General features: G+C 47.6%; 1 protein-coding gene across 3 annotated transcripts in view; it reads right to left on the minus strand.

Moving 5' to 3' along the window:
• Positions 1-25,650, minus strand: part of LOC139060411 (uncharacterized) — a 341,522-nt gene that overhangs the window by 256,516 nt on the left and 59,356 nt on the right. For all 3 annotated transcript variants that reach the window (XR_011514794.1, XM_070539521.1, XM_070539520.1), the window contains exon 3: positions 20,918-21,031. Coding sequence is in view for 2 of the 3 variants with exons in the window: in XM_070539521.1 (XP_070395622.1) it covers positions 20,918-21,019 (102 nt within the window). In the remaining variant the exon portion in view is untranslated. The remainder of the gene's footprint in view (positions 1-20,917; positions 21,032-25,650) is intronic.

Consider the following 25,650-nt stretch of genomic DNA (forward strand, 5'->3'; position numbering starts at 1 on the left):
AAAAAACATTGAAATTTGCGGCGGCACTGTAGTCGCCTTCTTCTTAAAGCTCCTCCTTCTTTTATTTATTTATGTATTTATTTATTCATTCATTTATTTATTTATTTCAAATACCCTCATGACCCTGCGGGCATTATTGAGGGGAGTGGAACAATAGACACAATAACACAGATAACAAGAACTAATAATACATTCATGGGTCACAGCATTACATATAGCTCACTGCACTGAGTTTTTACAGATTGCACAGATTTCCAGATTTCAGCAATTGTGCACATCCATAAAAAGCTAAAAAGACGAGAAAAGAAAACAAGAACTAACAAGGCAAACTAGAAATCAGCAACACAGAGTTCATTAGGGACCACGAAACGACGGGCACACATGTCGTGAACAAGAAATGCAGACACTTAACTTTTTCTTAAAATGCTCGAGATCGTCGGTGAGTGCCACATCTCCTGGCAAGTGATTGCACTCGGATGACGTAGTTGGAATGAAATGATTTAAGCTAGTGGTAGTGTGACAAGGTGGAACGCCCACTTTGCGTGGGTGGTCAATGCGCGATGAAACATGGGTGGGTGGAAGGAGCAAAGCGTTTTTTAAAACAGGATGCAGATTGTGGATTTGAAAATAAAGACAGAGTCCTGAAATGTTCATGTGCAATGAAAGTAATGGTAGTGTCAAAGTGTTTTTTATCAGTGTGACACTTGATATGCTGTTATAGTTGTCTTTTTGATCGTAAGCTCGAACTATCCGTAGCACTTGAACTGGTGTACTGGGGTAATAGGGCCATAATACCGAACGAAGCTAGGGAGCGAGTGCTGCATCTTCTACATGAAACGCACCAGGATTCACCAGCAATGAAATCTGTCGCGCGTTCTTTGCTCTGGTGGCCAGGCCTCGACAACAATATTGAGGACCTGTCTGCTCAGTGCCAGTACTGTGTACAAAATCAGCCTTTGCCAACTGCAGCTCCCGTCGTCAACTGGCCTGAAACAGGCGAAAGGTGGTCCCTTATTCGCATTGACTACGCGGGTCCGATCGGCGGAAAAATGATACTCGTAGTGGTCGACGCGCGCACCAAATGGCTCGAAGCAATATCTTTGTCGCATGCCTCAACGCAGACCACCATTAACTGTCTGCGTGGCATTTTCAGCAGGTTTGGAATACCACGCACGATCGTTTCTGACAATGGGACCACGTTTGCCAGTGAAGACTTGGCGCTGTACATGGCAAACAACAACATTGTGCACCTTCGATGCGCTCCATACCATCCCGAGTCTAATGGTGTGCCGGAAAGGGCAGTGCGAACTATAAAAGATGGCCTTAGAAAAATGAGGAAAGGAAAACTGCAAGAGAACCTAGTATAGTTGCTTTTTAACTACCGGAGGACTCCGCGAAAATCGGATAAATCTCCAGCAGAGCTGCTTTTGGGCTATCAAATACGCTCACGCTTGGACACATGCTTTCCTCCAGCACTTCCAGGACCAAACAAGAACCAAGATGACTGGCTGCCGCTACCTGGAAGTGATGTGTATGCCCGCAATTACGGTGCGGGGAGGAAGTGGACGCCCGGCCATGTGAAGGCGGCGTCTGGAGCGAGAATGGTGACCGGGGAAACATCGGACGGAGTCGCCAAGCGGCACGTAGACCACATCCGTCCGCGACAAGAAGCACCAGGCGATGAACCGACAGTAACTACAACCACCACACATCGCAGTGAGCCAGAGCAAGCAACACAACTACAGCATCCAGAAACGGTCAACCCGAATGAAGGCATAACTGCTCGGCGCATTCCAAATGGCACCCGTTCTCCAGATTTTGAGGCACCAGACATCCCAGTGACCCCGTTGAATACACGTGTCGCCCAACACACTCTGAGACGTTCAACAAGAGAACGCAAGCCAGTGCAACGCTTTCATTTCTGAGGAGGGAGGAACGTTGCAACTTCACGAGTTTTCGAAGTGCGCGCACCTTTTATCGCCTCATCTGACGATCCTTCAGAGTTTGGACTATCACTACTAACACGTGCTCCTTCCTATCTTCCTGCGACTCGGCTACTCATAAATACACTCTACACCTTTTAATAAACGTTCATTTTGTTTTACTGACTACGCTGATGCTTCATTGGTCTGGCATTACTGCGAGCACGTCATGGCTATGCTACACAAATCATGGTCAGTCATTATTTTGATCTTTATCTCGAATAGTCATGTACCCAAAGGCTCCAGCGCAGAACCTATTGCAAACGCCTCCTGCTCAATTGTGGACCACATTTACTGCGACGGGCTCAACTTCTTACTAATAAATGCAACTGGTCGCTCGATTTCACCTACTTTTTAGGAGAGGTAAGCACTCACTGCCATTTCCGATGCATCCATGGCCAAACAAAAACCTTTGCCGAATTCGGGTGCTGTCAATCCAGGAATTGGCGTGAGGGCCTTTTTAACTGAGTCGGACGCATCCTGTGCCTCCTAGTTCCACGACAGTGTGTCGGAGTCCTTTTGTTTGTCAGCACTGTCAGTGGCAAGACGAGTCTTGAATAGTTAGGCGCATAGTCTCGATAGTAGTTGAGAGACCCGAGGACACTCCTCAGTTTACATTTTATCTTAGGCGGTCTCAGCTTCTGGATAGCGCGTACCTTATCGAGGTCTGGAGCATGCGCACCTGATCCTACTACGTGTCCGAGATACTTAAGCTGCGGCTGGGCAAATTTGCATTTTACCGGGTTACCGTGAAGCCTTCATTCTGAATTGCTAGTAATACTGCTCGCAAGTGGTGCATGTGGTCTTGCAATGTCTCAGAACATATGTCTGTCAGCCTTTGCGATTTTTTGTCAAGCGGTATTTTCCAATACCCGCGGGTCATATCTAAAACTGATATGTACTTTGCTCTGGCTATAGAGTACAAGAGCTAGGTCACGTTACCCATGGGAAATTGGTCAGGTTCTGCGGCGTTAAGTTCCTGTGATCTACACCTATTCCGATGGATACGTCCTGTTCGGTCGCACACACCACAGGATGGGCAAACGCGCTCTGTTCTGGGTAGATAAAGTCCCACGCCACCAACTCTTGCATTTGCCTTTCAACTTCCGCCCTCAAGGCCATTGGTACCCTTCGCGTATGTGGACGTGTCTGCATAGTACCGGGCGATAATATAATTTTGTGCTCACGAAACTTACGTCGGCCAGGACGGTCCGACATCACCTCTCTATACTCATCCAGAATCACGCTGAGTTCTTGCCTCAGGCGTGGGCTTAGGTCAGTGGTCTTTGCAGTTACAGGAATTCGGCCACACGGCTTGGTGGCCTGTGGTGTCATCGAACAAACTCTGCGTCGGCCTCGAATACCACACCTACATTATTAGCTCGCGCGTAATATTGTTGGAGCTTATTAGCATCCACGAGCCTGTCAGCATCCGCAGTATCCACTACAACGTAACTGTCGGTCCGCGTTCTTTCTTTCAGCGCTACGGGTCCTTGCCAGTTCGGTTGCAGTTTGCTGACGCCCCCACTTTTCATGACGAGGACCTGATCCCCTGCCGAAAACTCTTTCCGGGTAGAGCGCAGGTTACACCTCTGTGTTTAATGTTTCTGCACTTCGCTGCTACGGTCATTTACAACTTTTGAAGCCCTGTTCATCTGTTCTCAAAGCTCCTTTAGATACACCGCTGCTGCTTTGCTTAGGCCTATCAGAGGGGTCCACTCACCAGTGCACGATTTACGAAGAATGCTGAGGAGCACATGTGGTGCGCGACCATACATCAGTTCGAACGGTGACTTCCCAGTGATGTCGTGCCTTACTTCGCGATACGCCAACTGCAAGCAAGGTACGTAGTGGTCCCAATCTCTTCCGTACGTCCCGATTACGTCATGCAGCATACCTTTGAATGTATCATTCCAGGATTCAATGATACCATTACTTTGCGATGGTCAGTCGTCGCGAACCTCATTTGTACACCTAATCTATCCATCTGCTCCGTGGGTACTTTAGCGGTGAAATTTGTCACTTGGTCGCTACATATCAGTCCTGGCGTTCCGCATCAGATAAACACGTCTATTAGAGCTTGACAAGTTGCCTTGGCTGTTACCGCCCGCAGTGAAAACACTTCTACCTATCGGGTTCAAAGATCCACCACACTGAAAGCATATTTATGAGTCCGTGACGACGCTGGCTCAAAGAGCCTATGCAGTTAAATTAAATTACCTCAAAAGGTGTCTGAGCTCTGTTCAGGGGGTTATGGGGCGTTATGGGCACCTGATCAGTTTTCAGCTTACGCACATGAACCTGACACCCCTCACAACTCCGACAATGGCGCTTCACACAAGACGCCAATGATGGCCAAAAGAAGGCCCCTTTAATGCGCTTTTTTGTGTTTTTTTTTCGGAGAAGTGACCACCGCAGAGACTCTCGTGCGCTAACTCTAACACTTCGCTAGTATTAAAGTCGCTCGGCGCGACTTTGGTACTACCAACTCGAGGAACTGTTGCCCACCTAATCCGTCCTTGTGCCAAAACAATCGACCATCGATTACCATGCCGCGCGACCCCTCTTCCACCTGACGCCAAGCCGTCGGCCACTGAATCATCTTCTTTCTGCTCTTCGGCGAAATAACTTTCTGTGACTGGCCGGAGTGGCTCGCTGCCGCCTGCATTATCTGCTCCTACAGCATCCAGACTTTCCGATTGCTGCTCCTCCTCAATTGACTCGGTATTAGTAGCTCGCAGTTCCAATGCTTCTTCACCCTCTTCCCTCTCTCCATCTTCTAATTAGGTCTTTGCTCCACTCTCAGAGTGTCCTTCGAGCTCATTGCTCGATGGTTCTTCAAGTGTGCGCTGCACGGCGTTAGGATCACCGGTAGAGCACAGGGTCACGTGTCCTTGCTCTCTCATCGCAGAATACTGATCCTGCCCCCAATTCTTTCGCTTTAAAGTTTATACCGCAATGACATTCCTTCAGATCATTCAATAACTCTTGTTAGCAGTGACGAAGGCATTCGTAATCTTCCGGAGTGAGCAAAACTGCCACGCTAGTAGTTAACTTATTATTTACTGCGCAAAGCAATGGAACACGCTGAGTAGCGCTCCCCGACGAGCACGGAAGGCCGAGAGGCACATACATTAGGTGTGCGGTGACACCCTGTCCAAAAGCACCGGTTAGCTTTATTCTGCCGCTGCTCTGACGCAAAATCTCAACCGATACCTCATTCACTCGTATCACCGTGATATCAACACCTGAATCAATGCGTGTGATGCAGCGTTTGTCTCCGACTAAAATCTCGATTTTGGAGTCGCCCGTCAGTGGGTCGTTCCCAAAGGCAGCGGGTCACGGTAGTGTGGCAGGGCTCTTACCTGACCTCTAATTCTGGGGAGCTACGTACGAAATTTCTGCTTTCTTGGCAGTAGTGTCTTATGAAGAGTCACGATCTCTTTTAATGTGACCCCGTTTCCCGCATCCAAAACACACCACACAACTAGGGCTGAAGCTCGACCCAGCGGCCTGTTTAGCTTGCGGCCTATAATCATGACTGCCTGATGCAGTACCGCGGTGATTGCCTTGCCTGCTAATGTCCAGACTTTCTTCGAAATTCGCGAATAACTCTGCTATGACTGGCTTTCAACCGCTCTTTACTTCCTTCTGGGTGACCAGTGAGCGGACATCACTTGGCATTAACTGATTTAGCCTATCAGCTATTAGTCAACAATTCCTGCATACTCTCAAACGACAGCACCTCTCTATTTCTGAGGTAGTACGTGAGCATTGTCTCCTAGCGTGCCGCAACCTGGCTCCAAGACCCGTCTGCTTCCTTTCTGATTTCGAGAAACATTCTGTGGTATTCTCTTCGAGTCATCCACAGTTCCTTGAATAATCTAGATTTTAGGTCTGAGTAATGCACTACACCAGCCTCCGATTGATCGGAAACGAATGTTCGCATCTTCTCATTTAAGAATGGTAATATAATAGTGCCCTGTATTACCTCAGGTGCACTCAATGCCGCAAGAACAGCGTCCACGTTCTTGAACCAGGCGGGAACCATTGGCTCATTAGTGGGCATGGGGGCAAGGACTGCTTTCAGCTCTTTCACGTATAGCACCATTCCGGTGTGCTGATTCCGGTTCTCCTGTTCTTCTGACGATGCACGCGACGACCTCATCTTCTCCAGCTCTAGCTTGAGCTTTAACGCCTCTATCCCAAGAATCAGTTCGCGGGTGCGATCCGATTCATTCACATTCTCACCTATCATTGCGTTTCCATTTGAATCCGCCACCTCCCAGAGTGTGCCTTAAGGCAAGTTCATTCAGTGAAAATGACCTCGAGAGAACACAAAATTAGCCTCACCTAGTAGTGATGTCTCGCCTGGTGCTGCTGTCAGCTGCGTCAGTCTTGTCTCCGACGTTCGTCGTGACGGAGTCCTTCGATGCTCCAAATACTCCACCAGGCACCCCCTGGTATTGCCTCGCTCAGTCGTGTCGACGTTCCTTGCTGCCTTGCTCTTGATGCAGAACACCACAACACCTGTTTTGTCGCTCGACAAAGTCCTTCGGCTCTGCCCTCTTTCATTGACGCGCAGCAGCTCTCGTTCCGCTCAGCTCCTCTCTCGGAAATGTCTGGCAGGCTCGTACGGGCTCTCAGTACTGGTTCTCGCAGCGTACCAGCGGGTCCAAGTTGCAGCGGCCTCTAGTCAGCTTCACAAGACTTAAGAACCTTCCTCGCTGCCTGCTGTCCGATTCTTGGGTCGACTGCGCCTGTTAATTTCCCTTCCCTTTATCCTCTGGTGGGGGGAGCGGAGAGTGCCGTGCGAGACTGTGCAATGGCGCCATACTATAGTCTGATTGTACGCTTAGCGCGAATTGTGAAGTGCTTTCTGGAAGCCACACAGACACCAGTTATTACACTGGAACCTTTGAGGAGTCATGAGTAAAAGTCGACGCGCTTGACCCAAGACCAGAGTTTCGATGATCGCCGACTCTGCTCGCCGCTATCGCTGAACTTGAGTGTTACTTACTTTTCTGGGCAAGTTAGTCTAACAAATAGTTAAATATGTAACTAAAAGTTTACACACTATGTCGTTCTTCACTGCTACTACCATATTAGAACATAGTCATAATAGTAAATAGTGTCAGCCAGTTCTTCCTCAGCAATGAGCGACGCAACCGGTGCAAGGGCTTCATCTGCGGTAGCACTTTACCTACTAAATGCATGTTTCTCAAATTCTTTGCCTCAATATATCGTGAAATGAAAGCACGTATAGAGCTACGCTCAAATTTCGCGTTAGGAAGTACCGTTACTGTCAGTGAATTTTTTATATCTTTTTCACTGTTTTTGTGTGTGTGTCGAAAGAAAATAGGAAACATATAGCCACGTTGTCTGGGATACCAAGGGTAGAAAAGGAATAGAGCGACATTCTTGACACCACGCGTCGACGCTCACGCTTAAAGTGCTGCCGTTTGGCAACTCAGCATGTACTTCAACAAGGTATATGCGACAAATTTGGTGGAGCTTGCTTTACCAGCAAGCTCCCCCAAAATTGTCGCATGTACCTGATGCAACTTTCTGCAACCTTTTGTACCTCATGTATATACCATATATGTCGCGTAGAGACGCACACAAGAGACCCCACTAGGGAGCAAGAACACCGCCCCACAACAGGATTTGACTCCAGTTCACCGCACCAGCCGGCGAATCCAAAGACTCGCCCCAGAATTTGGAAACCTCCAGGAAAAAGTGTCGACTGCGAACACTATCACGCTGCTCAACCGAACACTATGGCACTGCTCAACCCACGAGTGCCGACGGCTTTTCGTGGCGACTCCTTTAAAAACGTGGGAGATTGGCTGGCAGATTTGGAGCGCGTAGCGGCGTTTAATGAGTGGAACAACAACACGCAAGCTCATGAACGTTCATTTCAGCCTCGAGTATGGTGCTCACACGTGGTTTACGAACCGTGAAAGTGTCCCACTAGCGCAACAAAAGCGTCACGATGTACGTGGAGGACACGACGCGTCTCTTTCAGTGTCACGATCCAAGCATGCCAGGAGAAGGTGCGTCATCTGAGGGGGGACGTAAAGGAACAGCTCTATGGCAGTCTTGTTCAGAATCCGCCGAAGACTGCTGCGGAATTCCTTACCGAAGCTACCGCTAAAGAGAAGACATTTCAGCAGCGGTCCAGCATATACAACCGGCAAGTAAATGCCACCTCGATTCCGGATACGCCAGTATGCTTTGCATGCGACCTCGTCTTGCTTTGCGAGCTCGTTCGCTCAGTGGTTCGCGATTGTTAGCGGAATCGGAAGCAAGAACTGGCAACATAGAGGGAGATGGCGGCCGCGAAGGATGGCAGTCGTCACGTTGTTGTAACTCTTCTTTTCTTTTATTTATCTGATAAAGGGCGCCCTTCTTTAAAAATATGTTTGTCTGCGAAGAAATTCCTAACATCTCTGAAGTGGGATACTCCGAAACCTTCGTGGTTAAGCGATCCTAGAAGCCGATGTCGTGGGATTGCGTCGATGGTGATGCTCGCGGACTTTTCAATGGACGCTGCGCTGGTGCCGTCTTAGTGAGATACTGACCGTGAAAGGGACCCTTTCTGTCGCCTTGAAAACGTGCGTGCGGACGCTCTGTGTGCCATCTACGAGACGCAACGGTGCCGTCTTCGTTAGGCACCGACATCAAAAACGTGAGTCTTTGTGACGCCTTAGAAACGTGTGTGCGGATGTTCTCTGTGACGTCGGTAAGCCTAGACACTTAGCTAGAGGCAAAAAACTGCGTGTACGCCTAGGGAGACGCCTAGACAACCTCGAACATGGAAGACGGCAGCGGAACTCGCGAAATAATGCAAACACTGCTGGAGCAAAACCGGTGGTTACTGGAGTTCTTCGATAGGAAAGCTGAAGCGTTCCGCTTTATGCCAGACCTGAATGCAGCTATCCACGATTTCGACAGTGTGGGTTCATCCCACGTAGTCGAAGCGGGGCTGAAGAGTATCGGTTCCATGGTGGTCCTGCATGGCTGGCCGGACAGCTTCAGACTAGAAAACACTAGGCTTCACTCACATGAAGGGACCTTCTCAACTTAGCTTCATGCCTGTGTCGATGACCTCATGACGTCGGAGGACTTCAAGATTGCCTTCAAAAAGACATTTGTGGGCCAGACAAGCACGGCCGAAAAGTTGAAGCAAACGCAGGAAAGAGTCCACATGAGGGCAGAGTCCATCACGGCATTACTCCTGCAAAATACCTTGTTGTGCATGGAATTGGGCCTCGGTATGCAAGATACTAAGGAGCAAGTTTTGGTGGGGCTGCGGTTTAGAGACGCATGCATCTTCATGACGGCGAAGGAACATAAGGACGAGGGTGAATTGCTGGCAGACTTACGCAGAATGGAGCGAATAAGCGAAGATAGAATGCAGAGGTCACCAGGGCCCAAGCCACAAGGTGGTGATCCAGCTGCCACGACACATCGTGCCAAGCCTTCGACCTCAAGATCATAGACTGCCGCGTGTTCACCTGAGCAAGTGATCACAAATGCGTGTGTCACAGACCAAGCAAGTGGTTGGGGACCAGCGAAGAAAACACCAGAGCCGCCCAAGCGTGATCAAGCCGAGCAAAAATGTTACAGCTGTGGAAGGTATGGGCACATAGCGAGATACTGTTCACAAACAAAACCCCGTTGGTAACTTCGTGGTGAATGAGAATCCAACAAGTGAGAGCGGTCCATGAAAGTTCCTGAAAACTGCGACCATCAGCGGAACTCACGAGCTCTCGGTAATGAATGGCCCGGGAAGTTCAGACTGTATATTTCATCATCAAGCAGCTGAAAAGTGCCGCCTACAAGTTGTGTGCAGGGCCCAAGATTTGTATGAGTTTGGGAACACCGACACATCTACAGTTCGGTCTATCGGAACTTCGGAGGTGGACATAGAAATTTATGACGTGGTATGCCGCAAGGTCAAGGTGATTGTCGTCAACAACAGTGCCTTGTTCGTGGACATGCTGAGAAACTGGACGGAACAAGACCACATTGCATGCCTACGCATGGGATATAAACTCAGGATTGACTACCGAGATTATCTTTCATTTTGTAACATTGACCTTGCCCAGATGATGCCTTCCAAGGAACCACTTCGTGTCACGGAAACCACTGTGCTCCCCAAAAGAACTGTATGTTGGGGGACAGTGGAGACCGGTAAGTGTGATGGAAATCAGATCTTACCTAGTGAGCCTGGTAAGAGAATGCTACTTCACATTGAACACGAAAGGGTTCAGATACCCATGTTGAAAGACAAGGATGAAGACCAACAGCTAATCAAGGGACGTTTGTTGGCTCACGTTGAACTGAACTGCTTTCAGGGAGCGAAAAGTTAACCCCCGTGGGATCTGTGCCTCAGCCGAAGCCCATTGGTCGTAGCCTGCTGAATGTCCGGAACGACGTCAATGAACAACAAGTGGATGCACGGTTGAAGATGCTGAATGAATACAGGGACTGCTTTCCGCTGAATTTTTCAGAGCTGGGGTGTTGTAACCAACTGGAGATGACTATCACAGAGTATTCCGGAAGCACTCCAGTCAGCTGCAAATTGTACACGACTAATGCAGAGGAAGGAGAAGCAATCCAAGCAATTGTTAAAGAGTGGAAGGCGACTGGCATTGTAACCGAAACATCCGCGCCACACGCTAGTCCAGTGCGGCTCGTGAAAGAGCAAAAGGGAAAAAATTGTCTACGCATAGACTATTGACGACCTAATAGCCAGACGGTGCCAGTGCACTTTCCCTTGCCAAAGATTGATTACCAGCTGCACCAACTGTTCTGAGCACGAATGTACTGGGTGTTAGACTGTGCAAACGGATAGCTTCAGCTTCCACTGAGTGAGCAATGGATGGCCAAAACTGCATTCAATACGCCTGATGAGACGGGGAAGTTTAAACAAATGGTGTTCGGGTTGAGAAACAGTTCTGCTGCATTTAAATGTCTAATGAACAAGGTCCTTGGACCTCTGCGTAACACTAGTATTGTGTTACATGGGCGACTTGCTGATTCCAGCCAAGGACGGGGAAGACTTGCTGGTTCGGCTCAAACAAGTACTGGATGCTCTGCAAGCTGCTGGTCTAACCCAGAAGCTATCCAAGTGTGTGTTTGGAAGTGATGAACTCGTCTACTTAGGTTTTAAGATTAGGAAAGGCTACCTGCAGCCAGATGAAGTGAAGCAACAATCTATATTGGACGCTAGCACCCAAACTGATGTTCACACTGTCAAGAGATTTCTGGGTCTGACAGGATTTTTGAGACGGTTCATTCCTCACTATGCCCTGAAATCACAACCACTTACCTCTCTCACCAGGAAACACACTAAGTATATATGGGAGTGGAGCAACAGGAAGCTTTCGTCCAGCTCCAAAGAGAACTGAGAGAGCCTCCGGTATTGAAGTTGTATTACCCTTCAGCTCCAATAGAACTGCACACGGACGCAGGCAAACATGGACTTGCGCGAATGATCCTTCAATAAAATGAGTCAGGACGGTGGCACTTGGTGTTTTGTGTCAGTAAACGCACCATTGAGGCTGAGAAGAATTACCATACGGGAAAACTGGAGCTGATGGCAATAGTCTTGAGCATGGAAAGACTTCGTTCATTCCTCTAAGGCATTCCGTTCACGCTGGTAACAAACTGCGAAGCAATTGTGTATCTAAATCCGCACAGGACTCTTAAACCACCGATAGCAAAGTGCTTCGACTGACTTCAAGGGTATGGATTTGAGGTGAAGCATGGAGCAGGTGAGAAAATGGCACACGTGGACTATTTGAATCATGAGCTAATATTTGAGTCTTGAACTAATATTTGAGTCGTGACCTAAGTCGTGCACTATTTGAGTCGTAGGAGTGCCGCGAGACAAGGCTAACCCTCCTGGGGTAATACATGAAAGCGTTTCCAATCGAAGCACATTCAACTGAGCCACGTTCACCAATGTACGACACAGTCTTCAGTATTCCTTTCTGAGTGGCTGTCTTTTTGACAGAGTAAGGACCTTAAAATTTGGCAATGGATTCTCTTACTGCTTTCCTAACTAGAACGAGGTCGGTGACTTGAATGCCTGGGATATCAGAGCAATGACTCTTGACAAATTTTTGTTCGTTCGTTTACGGTACATCTTCTCCTGCGATTTTTGTTTCCTCTCCTCGATGATCTTCAGATTTTCTAATAGCCCCAGCTCACGGTCCGCCTGAAAAATAGGGGTTTCTCCTGAAGAAGCGAACTGTGGGCTGCATCCCAAGCCACTGGTGTAGGAGCGATTGTGATGTCTTACAGCTGCTTCTAAAGAGCATTACAATCCACAGGGAAACTATAGTACATCCTGATGTATTTTGATCTCGTATACCTCGTATCTCGAATAGCACGCTCTGCAAGCCCATTCGCCGCGGGATAGTATGGCGCACAGAATTTGATTGATATATTGTGGTCTCGAGCCCATCTTGCTAGTTTTTCACTCTTGACCACTGGACCGTGGTCACATACGATTATCCTGGTTGTGCTAAACATATCTCGTTCCCGGAGGGCGATGGCGCTATTCGCATCTTCTTTACCTTCCCGTACCGCCACCATCCTGGTGCATTCATCTATGGCCGGAAGAAAAGCTTGCGTTTTTCGGACTCCTTCTCGTTTCCAGGTGCATAACTTCAAAAGGCACGTTCGAGAGGCAGGGTATTATCATGGCGGCCGTAGGCTGCTTATCTTTCCCTTTCTTGACTTGACAAATCTGGCATGAACAAACATATTGATTGACGTCTTCTTTCAAGTGAGGCAACGTAAATATGAATAGCCTGTTGTTTGTGCGGCAAAATCCGTCGTGTCCTCCAGATTCTGGGCTATCGTGGTACAAATAAAGCACCCTAGAAACCAGCGTTGGCGGGACTTGATAGCCACCTTCTATAAAATTCAATTTTTCAGTGACTTTCCACAATTGTACTTCATTGACTTCATCCGACATTGACTTCTTTGTTGGCCTGTATCATAAGTCTAGACAATGTATCTGCATCAGTGAAAAGTGGTCCAGGTCTGTGGAAGATGGTGAAATCGAATTGCTGCAAGTAGTTCACTCATATGTCCCTTAGGTTGGGTCATATTCAAGAGATGACTGGGAGCCTGGTGATCGGTGAACAAAGTAGGCTTCGCACCGTCTAGGTACGTACGGAAGTACTGAATTGCTTTAAGGACAGCAAGAGCTTCCTTTTCAGTACTGGTGCAGTTGGCTTCAGTGGCTCGAAGGTGTAGTAGCAGTAACCTACTACGTGTCGCTTTTCTCGGCCCGATGCTTCTAGACATTTCTTGTACAAGAGTGCACCTGTTCCATAGTGTGAGGCATCGGTACTCAGTCAAAGGGTGAAGTGAAATCTGCTATGCGTAGAATAGGGTCAGCAGAGATTCTGTGCACCAGACCACGACGGACTCTCTGACATTCATCATCGCCCTCAAATTAAACTTCCTTCTGCGTTAGGCGTCTGAGGCATCTTGTTTTATGGCAAAGTATATTATGAAAGGTCTGAAATATCACGCTAATCCCAAGAACACACGCAATGAGTGGACGTCATATGGTTTTACCTGTGGGGATATCCTCTCAACGGACTCTTGTTCCTTGCTTTTGGTAGACCCATCAAAGACTCTTCCAAGAAACAAAACTTTTCTTTGAAAGAATGCACTTTTCTTAAAATAACCCTGAGGTGTGCCAAGCTCATCGCATTTAATACCTGAGACAGCTGTTCCTGATGCTCAGCCTCTGTTTTGGAGAAGACGATAACATCGTCTATGTACAGGTTACATAAGATACCTAGGAAAGGCTTCAGGAATTCATTAATAATCTTCTGGAACCATGCTGATGAGCTTTTCCAGCCGAAAGGAAGCCGGTTATACTCGTACAGATCGAAGGGCGCGATAAAACTAGTGCATATTTTTTTTTCTTCGGTTAGCTGGATGTGCCAGAAACCTTTGAACATGTCAATGCGTGAAACTTTTTGTCAACCACCTGTCTCATCTATAATCACGTCTCTTCGGCCTGGGATATGGTGTAAGCCCTGTCTGACGATTGAGGGCCCTGTAATATGTGCACAGTCTGAAAGTTCCATCTTCCTTCGGCGCAACTGTTATGGGAGAGGCGAAGGGTGACACCAAAGGTCGGATTATATCGGCGTCTAGCATCTTCTGCAATTCTTTCTTCAATCATATCTTGTGCTCTGTTGACATGTTATCAGGTGATTTTTTGGTGATGGTCTTGTCAATTAGTTCGAAAGGCACCTTGTGTGACTTCATCGCTTGTGGATAGCTTCCTATGCATACCAGTTCAGGATAGGTCACTGCAATATCCTCCGCACGCTTGACAACTCGTAGGTTATCTTTTCTAGAGTGCTGTGTCTTTTCCCTTGGTAGTCCTTCCACTAAGACCACACCGTCCCAGTATACGTTGATTTTTAGATTCTTTATATGTTGTCTGGCTAGAAGAAATTCGTACGTCCCATCCTCTATCACCAGTACTTCACTCTCTATTTAATGACCTTGGAACTCGATGTTTACTGAGGCCCATTGTCACTTTGCCATCGTAACCTTGCACACGTAGTACTCTTCTACTATGCAGAGTAGTTGTATCTACGAGCTTGGCAGTTATAATAGACACAGAAGCACCGCTGTCAACCGAAGCCATTATATGTCTGTTTCCCAATTTGACAGGAATGTGAAGTAGGCTAGAGCAAGTTAAATAAATAGCCTCAATTGTTGTCATCGGGTCAGACTGATCACCCTTGTTTATTTATTTTTTGTCGCCGGAAACTCTTCAGCGCCCGAAAGTAGGGGGACAGGGTCGTTGTCGGCGTTATTCACCCGACCTCTGGGAGCACGCCAACACAAGTTCTCAGTGCTGCTTGCAAGGTGACTTGGTTCTCGCTGATTACGGCTGGACCAATCCGCGCCCATCCGTCTGAAGTGACTCCTGGAGTTAGCGGTTATATTTTCTTCTGAAGTAGATGGTATGTCCTGCAGGCACTCCAGGAGCCCGTCCACAGTGTTAAGCGATCGTACTTGCACATGCTTCAGGACTTCCCCGTGCAGTCCGTGCACTATTAGTGCTACTACGGCAGAAGAAGGAAGCATAGGCTCGGCCAGTTTTAAATGACGGCGTCTTTCAAAGAAATACTCAACGAGGGAGTCCTGCTTGCATTTGAATTTAAGTGCGGCGTCCCATCTTTGCACTGGGTTGCTTCGGAATGTAGTCAAGAATATTTCCTTCCACTGGTTTCAAGAGTTACCAGCTTCTTCTATAATGTGCAGATCGTACCACTTCCATCCAACACCTCTTAAGTAACTACGCATGTTGGTAATTTTGTCCTCATTAGAGTGCCAGCTGTTCTCAGCGGCATATTCATAGAATTGAAGCCAACTTTCTGGACTTGAAGACATGCCGTCAAACGCATCGGGTTCTACAAATTTAGTCACCGGCTTCTCAGCGTTCAGAGAGCTTATAAACGATGTCACCAGTTGGTTTTGTTGTGCAATCTGTTCTTGCTGTAGCTGAAGAGCTTACAAAACGAGGCTCACCTCTTCCGTCGAAGACCGTTATCCAGGGTCCTTTCGACGCATCGGTTGAAGAACTAATTCGTCGAAGTTCACCAGACGCAAGTTCACTTTCACAGAACCCTTCCGACGTAGTTCAGCAGTGTCCATGGAAGCCTTCTCTAAAACAAGGTTCACGAGTTCTGCCGAGTTGAGTTCGTGAGGTAGTTATCTTGAGCTTGCTATCTCGAAAAGATTATCTTCTCTGCTGAAATCTCCTCAAGAAAAAATATCAGCCAAATGTTGCAGTCGGTTGTCGGCTGCTCCAAAATAATGTAGCGTTCCTCGTTAAAGCACACAATAGACGTAAAGCATTGCTGCGGTACTGGCATCCATCTTCTCATCCTTTATTCTAACTTCATTTTTCTCTTCTCCTGTACCCAGGTTCCTGCGCTTCTTCATCTTCTATTCGAAGGCTCATACCGCTTCAACGTATTCAGTGCGATTAGTCAGACAGCACTCAATCAATTTTAATTTTATTGGGGCTCATATTTAGTACGCTCATTTTAATGAGTTATAAGTAATCAGACAGCTTGTCAAATGCTTTGGTGAAATCGATAAATAAGCAACCTGCAAACCATGATCTAGCGATAAAGTTACGTTATGGGTTAACGGTAGGATCTGCGTTTCACACTATTAGTTCTTGCGAAAGCCATGATAACAGTAATTAAGCTGTTATCATGTATAGTAATTAAGCTGTGTTAAGTTATAGACTCCCAATTTTTATTAGATTTGTGAAAATTACATGCTCGAGCCTAGCCGAGGGAATAGATATTATAGATATTAGTCTGTTTTTAGGGTGGATGCATGTTACCTGAGTTAAAGACATGGATCATCGTCCCCCCCTTCCAGTCATTAGGTACGGTGGGTCACAACCTTCGCGAAATGCGAAGGTTGTGGGATCGTTCCCCATCTGCGGCAAGTTGTTCTTTTTATCCGCTTTCATTTTCATTAGTTTACGGTTTCTTTATTTGATTTATTATGCATAAGTAGTTTCTCCTATATTGTCCTTCGTGTCAGTGTCTGTTGGCTTCTTGTGATAGGGCTAATAAAAATCTGCCCCCTCAGTTAACCCCCTTTCTCACTGTTAATGCACTGAAGTTGTAGCGCGGACCGTGCCATCGACTTTCTCGCCACCACAGCCCGCTGCGCTACCACGTGCGCCTGCGTTTCCCACCTGGATACCAGCCAACACTGGACCATGGCGCACGCCCGACAGCCGCCCAATATGCTTCTATTGCGGAATCCCTGGTGATGTGGCACGTCCCCATCGTTCATGGTTTCCCTGAGTTGACCAACATGCGCCATCCTACGCCCCTCCAGTTCCATTCTTCTCGCCGCCTCGTGAATCACGTCAGACTACTCTGCGCACCGCCAACCCTGCCCACGAGCTCCGCTAGCCATGCGTAGTCATCCGACTCCTACCAAACAAATAATGTAGTCGCCGCAGTTCCCGAGGAAAGAACTGTGTCTTCGCCGAATAGCACAAGGCCTCGCAATTCTCCGACAAGCGTTATTGAAGTATCTATAGATGGAATCGTTTCAGGAGAAGGCGTTTATGCAATTACCAAAGAATTTGTCGCTCGATCAGAACAGTAATGACACCCTTGACTGCACTGTACACCAAACGCACAGCGCATTCACCCCTGTTGCTGCATGCACTACCCCGCCCCTCCACCAATATGTAAGGCGGTTTAATTAACAAGCAAGAACATTACACGATATGTAGGCAGGTCTGCTCATCAAGCGTGGGGCACCGAGCGCGCGAGTTCTGTTCTCGAGCGAGGCATTGACGATGTGCCTGAAGCTCACACCTGTTTTCTTCGCTGCATTTCTTTTGGGCTCATAGTAATCCATTAGTGTTAGCAGTTTGTTCTTGTACATAGGCCAGTTGTCTTCAACGGTACATTCAGAAAAGTTTAGTATGTAGTCACTAATGAAGGATTCTAGTTCGTTTATAATGGATGTGGCATCGACGGAATTGTAATGACAAAGTTTTCCCGACTTGCTAGGAGGGAACTTTTTCCTTAAGTGTGAAGTGGAGAAGCAAGTGGTCACTGATTTCTTTAAGGTATGTTGGACGAGAGAAACAATCGGGAGCTGTTGTAAAAAAATAGATATATTAGAGGAAGTACTGGTAGTGCGTGTGGGTTCATGAATCAACTGGGTTGGATTGAAATCGGCGCAGATGTCTAAAAAATGGACACACTCGTAAGATGACTGCTTAATGGAGCGAACACCGTTTTTCCACACATTATTAGGAAACTTCAAATGACCTAGTAAAAATAAACGCGATTTTGGAAATCGAACAATTAATTTGTTAATCACATAATGGAGGTCCGTGCAGAAAGTAATGGGTGAGGATGGGGACCTCTAACAAGCGCAAAAGACATGGTCGCCAGTGCGAAAAGTTACATGAGTGCAAACTATTTCTAATGGCGAATGAATGCAGATAGTGAAGGAATTGGCAGCCAAGTTCACGGCCACCTGTACACCTCCGCCTGTGCGAAAATCCCGATCGTATCGTTAAACTTGTATATTTTTTCACAGTCTAGTATTTCACTATTTATTTTTTTATTTTTGCTGAGAGCCATGTTTCGGTGACCACAACTATATCAGCTGAGCATGCGTCGATGTGTGATGACAGTGATGTGCGTTGGTTGCTGATACTTCGGATATTCGTGAAAAGTAGAGATATGCAGTTTGTTTGCTTTCGAACATAAGATAGCCCTGCTGCCCTTAAATCTGAAGATTGTGAAACCGGCGGCATTTTGTCTTTTTTTGTGTGTAATCGCGATCCTAGCTGGTCCGATCTCGCATACTTCATCTGTAGCGCAATACCGTAGCACTTTTCACCTATGAATAGTTTATGTCGCAAAGAAAAGGGGACTGGCTGCTGGCCTTGCCAAAGTCATTTAAGGCTTTCCGCGATTTATGTGTGGCTTTGCAAAAATATTCGCTGATGGAAATGCCATCTGCTTTAAACTTTGCTTTTTGCGAAAGTATATGGTCTCTCATCGGTAGAGGATACAAACTTGGCAATAACAGGGCCGTGTTTTGCCGACAACGAAAGGGCATAACCTATGAGCCCTATGAATTAAGGTTTCCGAGACATTCACATTGATAGATTTCGAAAGAAAGTGATGGATCTGGGCTTCTGATTGCATCCGCTGTTTTGTCAATGCGTACGTTCACTTCCAAGCTATTCACATCTTTTAGCGCTTTAGCGCTAGGGCTTCCAATCCAGCTAAAAGCTCTTGTATGTCCATCCGTGCGCCTCGTGACCACGAGGAGTCAACAGCAACGCCGTGCGGTGGAAAAGAGGCAAGGGGTAGGTACGTCACGCGCCGGAGGGGTAAGATCTGCAGCCAGTGACGCGTTACCGCCTCGCACGGCGCAGCCAGTCAAAGCACGTGCGCCATGACAGCTGCAGCCAATAGGAAACCTCGCTCGGCCGCAGATGCTGCCAGTGGAAGAAAGCGTCACGCGCAGTTCTCCTCGTCTCACAAATAGTTTAGCAGCGCATCAGCGCATGAGAACAAGTCGTGTCACCGTTCTTCGGAGATGGGCCATGACTGAGGAAGCAGGTTGATCTTGATCAGCTGACGAGGTTAATTGACGAGTTGGGAAACGACAGCGTGAGCGTGCGTCGACTGGCCTTACATTGTAGCTAAACGAGAGAAAAATAAGGAGGCAGGTTAAGAAAATATGGACGTGCAAGTGAAACTTCTGAACAGAAGTAACACCGTATCGACGCTGATGCTGTGGGCACAAGAAACACGGGGGCTAACAAATCTCCCCGAACAGCGACAACTCCGCGCAGACGCCAGACATGAAGCTATGAGGACTCGACGGGCGAAGGGTACTGCTGAAGAGTTTGCGGCGCGCTTGGTCGAACACGTTCACTGAAGACCGGCACGTGCCCAATAACTCAAGTTGGCATCAAAGAAGTTGATTGGAGACTAGTACAGACCGAGTGCACATGCCCATAGTAAGCCAAGAGAAACTATGCCAAACTACAGTTAACGGCGCTAGCGCACAATATTTCGTGCTTAGCCAGAGCTAAACCATCAGCGAATTTCTTGCTATCTTGTTAACTTCAGCATCTGCACATGCTGAATCGACTACAGCCAATCTAAGGGCAACTGTTCATTGGCGATATGTGGTGCTGGTTATGGTCAGTTTTCGCAACAGGCGAGTTTAGCCTGGCGATCAAGCCCGACAAGTGCTCCACCCGAGCGTTTCTTATGGAATCACTGTGGCTTGACGTGAAGTTTATTTACGGGCAATCACTAGTTCTTCGAGGAACACAACTTGCTGCAGGCACGCATACGGAAGGTCAATTTTTGCATAACTGAGATTTTTTAGCACACAAAAAGGGACGATAGACAGTGTTAAGACGCGGACACAGCGCTATGTCTTTCATACCACTACCACTGTCTTTCGTCCCTTTTCGTGCGCTAAAAAAACCTCAGTTATGGAATACCAACACGCCCTAACATACGCTCTTTCAATTTTTGCAGATTTTCCAGGAGAGCGTCCTGTTCTACTTACAATTTTGGACACGGCCATAGAAAGTGTTCAATGTCTCCTGTCTCATCGCACGTCGTAATGTTCCAAGAATTGATATGCTCCTTCTCAAGTTACCATGCTTGTGCACAAGCAGATCCGGTCCTTATTCGATATAGACGGCTTCCTCTCGATGAAATCTCTTGGCTACGCATGGCATATATGGTGGAAACCAAAGTGACATAAAGTCATTCCGAATGTCAGATTTTTTGACTTGATTATTCTTTGGGCTCTTCACTTTGCGAGGATGGTGGAGCGCTGCGTATGCAAAGGCATCGGCTTTTTTGTTGCCAGCAATGCCAGTGTGGGAGGGAATCCACTGAAACTTTACTGCGAAGCCTTTGTTGCCGAGTTCTTTCGCGAGGCTAGTGATTTTTATGGGAATTTGATGAACGGTATACCACGGCATATTTGTTGCAACGCGGCCTTTGAGTCCGTAAGGAGGGCCACATTCTGGGGAGGCAATGTCTTTAGTTTTCGCTGAGCAGGAGCTATTGCCACGTCTTTCACAACTGTCGACGAAGCTATAAAGTAATCCAGTTGGTAGTGTGCGCGCTCTCGTCCTGTGTGGTGTGTTTGTCTCACTCACTAGCCGTGACTAGCGTCACTAAGCGCAGTCTAATATGATCAAACACCAACTGGCCAAGTTCATTGCCTGACTTAATCATCATAATCGTAAGTCGTAGGTAAATGTGATTTGGCACACGAGTGAAACATGGAGTTCATAACTGTTACGAGTTTAACACTGTATATTAACTCACATTGAAAATAAGATGGATTCCTTCTGCATCCCAGACGTCTCTACGGAGAGCTAGGACTTCAGTGCTCATTGGTGGGAGATCTCCGCTGACTTGCTGAAACATGCTGCCTGGCTCCTGCGAGAGAGATAGGTCACAGTTTCACCCAAAAGGCGAAGCATTTATTGCGATAGCGAATCATTACACGCCTATATGAAGTAAGGTTAGTCGTTTTATCAGCAGCATAGGCTATTGTAAAGATTCGCGTACTAAATGAATTAGTAAGCACGTTATCACGTGCGCACAGACAAACGCATCTCACTCGATGACCGCGGACACCTACTGCCGTAACGCTGGCGTCATGAAGAGAGACAACAGCGACGAGTAAATTCTATTTCATGCTGCCACTCACTTCAACGTGAACTTGGCGCGCGAGAGCACAGAGCACACGAATCAATCGAATAGCTCAGGCCAGGCAGAACTGCCTCCAAGGAAGGACGGGCGCGGCCGCACTCAGCCACCGCAGCTAAAGTAGAAAAGGAGATGGCCGTAACCTGCCCCTTTAAAGCCCTCCCTAGAGCGCGCAAACCTCCCTGTTCCCCCACGCGCGCAACCTTCCTGGCTTGTGAGTGCAAGACACCGCAGCATCAAGCAACCATCCTTATCGGCTCACCTTCGGAAGCTTTTACCCGCACCTACAACATACGGCACGCAGCCGCGATATTATCGCACTTGGACTTTATAGGGAACATACCGACAACGCCGACGGGGAAAATGTGCCTGGAGCGTCCATATAATCTATATCTATATCACAATGAAGTTAAGAACGTCCATATCCCATTCGAAGTCTTCTTTAAAAAGTCGCGCAGAAACTCCTCTGAGAGTTGTCTAAGTAGGCTTAAAGGGCCCCTAAACCAGCTCTGATATTTTAAAACATTTCAACTAAACACGCGCATCGAGTTCAGAATGCCGTCCAGAACAAAGATGCTAACCACAAAATAAAACAAAAATCAATCCGGTGCTCCTCTCCGGTCCTCTGCGGTATCCCCGGCGTTCGTCAAGACCACCGGGGTGCATCTGGTGATGTCACTATTAGCAGACGCTGTGGATTCATTGAACAAGAAGCTACGACTTCCGCTTAGTCTGCTAGCAGGTACGCGCACTCCCTGCTCTTCCTCGTCGTGGTGCTCGCTTGTGCGCACTTGCGAATCGGCATCTACGGCGCGTAAAGCAAGTGCCCAGTCGCTCTCGTTCCAACTCAGTCGTGCGTAGTGGCAGGACCAGCTGCACGAACAGAATGCAACAGTGTATTGCTATGGCTGGAAGGCATCCGTGTGCATGTGCTCGGGTGCAAAAGCGCCGGCTGGCGAGCCTTTCTAGACGTGCGCTCAACACTGGGTCCATAGCGGCACGCTTCGAAGTAGCACGGGCTCGCACGGCAGCGACGGCGGATAGTCGAGAAGCGCGGAGTCGCGATGACCGGAAGTGAACAGTGTTTTGAAATGCGCGTTGGCGATGACGTATGTCGCCCGGCAGTTGGAGGAGCACCCTCCTAGGAGGAGAGAGCAACCGACGAACGGAGCGTAGCGAAGGGAGGAGCGGAACGAGGGAGGGCCACGTTTCAATCATCCAACGCGTGTAACTCCGCTATTACTGCACCATTTCGAAAAGCTCTAGTAGCTACGTGTTCGTTGCAGACTCGTTCACAATTGCAGCACCACCACTAAATTTCGAGATGGGGGGGGGGAAGTACAGGACTCTTTAAGCATTGTGCCGCTTGCTCATCTCCACGAAGCCTCATGCCACTATGCATTTTAGGAAACTTGATACGTCCAGTATAAATGACAGCGCTGTGGTCACACGAACTCCTGCAGGTGGCCGCGCCAGTTGTGCTGATGTTCCCATCATTATAAGCCGTTATCGCTCTTGAGCCCCTTATCCATCCATGTCGTCCCCTTAAGAACCGTTGTTCACCGCACTCCGGCGGTGGCTGCATATGGCGCGGCCGAGCGGGCCCCATCTTGAAAGTGATCTGCGATGGAGAGCAAGAGAGCGCCGAGTGCTGATACGTTCGTGCGCACTGTGTTTTCGCCGCTCAGTTCGCGTTGATGCGAGAGGTACCACGAAAGTGAACTCACTCGCTGCGGTGGGTCCTATCTCGAAAGCGATAGTGTTACGTGACGGACGGACGGAGGGACGGACGTACGGCTTTGGTCGTTCGGTAAGCATAGAAATGCATTTAAAGGTTGCAAGGCAACTCAATTTCTAGTTGACGTCGACTTCCAGTAGCAAGGGCAGATCTCTTGCAATGCAGCTACCACAATGGCCTAGAATGTAGCATGATGTAGCCCTTGTCCGCGTCCCGAAGACGGATTCAACCATCACGGAACTCTATCACGTCATCCTCCTTGTAAGGAGAATAGAAAGGTAGAAGAAGCGCAGGACTGACGCTCAATGCATTATGTGTCGTTAAAGAGAGCAATGTCTCCTGAATTACATATTGCCAAGCGTGCGTGTTCATCCTTTTCGGTGGCCGCTTGTCACCGGCCAACAACATAGCTGTCACTCAGCGCTGGACGCGCCTGCATGCAACAGAACATTCTCGAATCTTATCGTTATTTCTATATGTTGTTTATGTTATCGATGAATCTTATGCAATAAAGGTATATGCGTCATGAGAGCGGTGTTTTTCTTTCTTAGAGGCACGCCAGCACCAGCACGTACGCTGCAATATTCGACAAGTCATGTACGATCGACGCATGGGCTCCGTCACTATCGTTCTGATCATCATCATCAGCCTGGTTACGCCCACTGCAGGGCAAAGGCCTCTCCCACACTTCTCCTACCGCCCCGCTCATGTACTAATTGCGGCCATGTCGTCCCTGCAAACTACTTAATCTCATCCGCCCACCTAACTTTCTGCCGACCCCTGATACGCATCCCTTCCCTTGGAATCCAGTCCGTAGCCCTTAATGACCATCGATTATCTTCCCTCCTCATTATATGTCCTGCCTATGCCCATTTATTTTTCTTGATTTCAACTAAGATGTCATTAACTCGTGTTTGTTGTCTCACCCAATCTGCTCTTTTATTATCCCTTAACGTTACACCCATCATTCTTCTTTCCATAGGTCATTGCATCGTCCTCAATTTAAGTAGAACTCTTTTCGTAAGCCTCCAGGTTTTTGCCCCGTACATGAGTACTGGTAAGAAACACCTGTTATACACTTTTCTCTGGACGATACTGGCAACCTGCTGTTCATGATCTGAGAATGCCTGCCAAACGCACCCCAGCCCATTCTTATTCTTCTGGTTATTTCAGTCTCATGATCCGTATCCGCGATCACTAACTGCCCTAAGTAGATTTGTTCCCTTACCACTTCCAGTGCCTCGCCACCTATCGTAGACTGCTGTTCTCTTCCGAGACTGTTAAACATTACTTTAGTTATCTGCAGGTTAATTTTTAGATCAACCCTTCTGATTTGCCTCTCCAGGTCAGTAAGTATGCATTGCAATTGGTCTCCTGAGTTAATAAGCAAGGCAATATTAATTGCGACTCGCAAGTTACTAAGTCATTCTCCATTGACTCTTATCCCCAATTCTTCCCAATCCAGGCATCTGAATACCTCCTTTAAACATGGTGTGAATAGCATTGGAGAGATTGTATCTCCCTGCCTGACGCCTTCCTTTATTGGGGTTTTGTTGCTTTCTTTATGGAGGACTACGGTGGCTTGGAGCCACTATAGATATGTTTCAGTATTTTTACGTACGGCTCATCTACACCCTGATTCCGTAATGCCTCCATAACTGCTGAGTTTTCGACAGAATCAAACGCTTTCTCGTAATCAATGAAAGCTATATATAAGGGTTGGTTATATTCCGCAGATTTCTCTATGACCTGATTGGTAATGTGAATATGATCTATTGTTGAGTAGTCGTCACGAAATCCTGCCTGGTCCTTTGGTTGACAGAAGTCTAAGGTGTTCCTGATTCTACTTGCGGTTACCTTAGTAAATACTTTGTAGGCAATGGACGGTAAGCTGATCGGTCTATAACTTTTCAAATCTTTGGCGTATCCTTTCTTATGGATTAGGATTATTTTAGCGTTCTTCCAAAATTCCGGTACGGCCGAAAATTCCGGTACAGCGTATACAAGGTGGCCAGTTTTTCTAGAACAATGTGCCCAACATCCTTCAACAAATCTGCTGTTACCTGATCCTCCCCAGGTGCCTTCCCCCTTTGCATAGCTCCCACGGCTTTCTTTACTTCTTCCGGCGTTACCTGTGGGATTTCGAATTCCTCTAGACTATTCTCTCTTCCATTATCGTCGTGGGTGCCACTGGTACTGTATAAATCTCTATAGAACTCCTCAGCCACTTGAACTATCTCATCTATATTATCGTTCTACTCGAGTGTAACTTTTATTCTGGGCGCAGGTTAACCGGCTAAAGAGAGCACCCGCCGTGGTTGCTCAGTGGCTATGGTGTTGGGCTGCTGAGCACGAGGTCGCGGGATCGAATCCCGGCCACGGCGGCCGCATTTCGATGGGGGCGAAATGCGAATACACCCGTGTACTTAGATTTAGGTGCACGTTAAAGAACCTCATGTGTCGAAATTTCCGGAGTACTCCACTACGGCGTGCCTCATAATCAGAAAGTGGTTTTGGCGCGTAAAACCCCATAATTTAATTTTAATTAACCGGCTAAAGAGTGAGTTTTTTTACTTGCTGTTGTGCCACTGTACAATTTTCCCAGTCA

The sequence above is a fragment of the Dermacentor albipictus genome, chromosome 5 (assembly GCF_038994185.2).
Source record: "Dermacentor albipictus isolate Rhodes 1998 colony chromosome 5, USDA_Dalb.pri_finalv2, whole genome shotgun sequence".
Taxonomy (NCBI): domain Eukaryota; kingdom Metazoa; phylum Arthropoda; class Arachnida; order Ixodida; family Ixodidae; genus Dermacentor; species Dermacentor albipictus.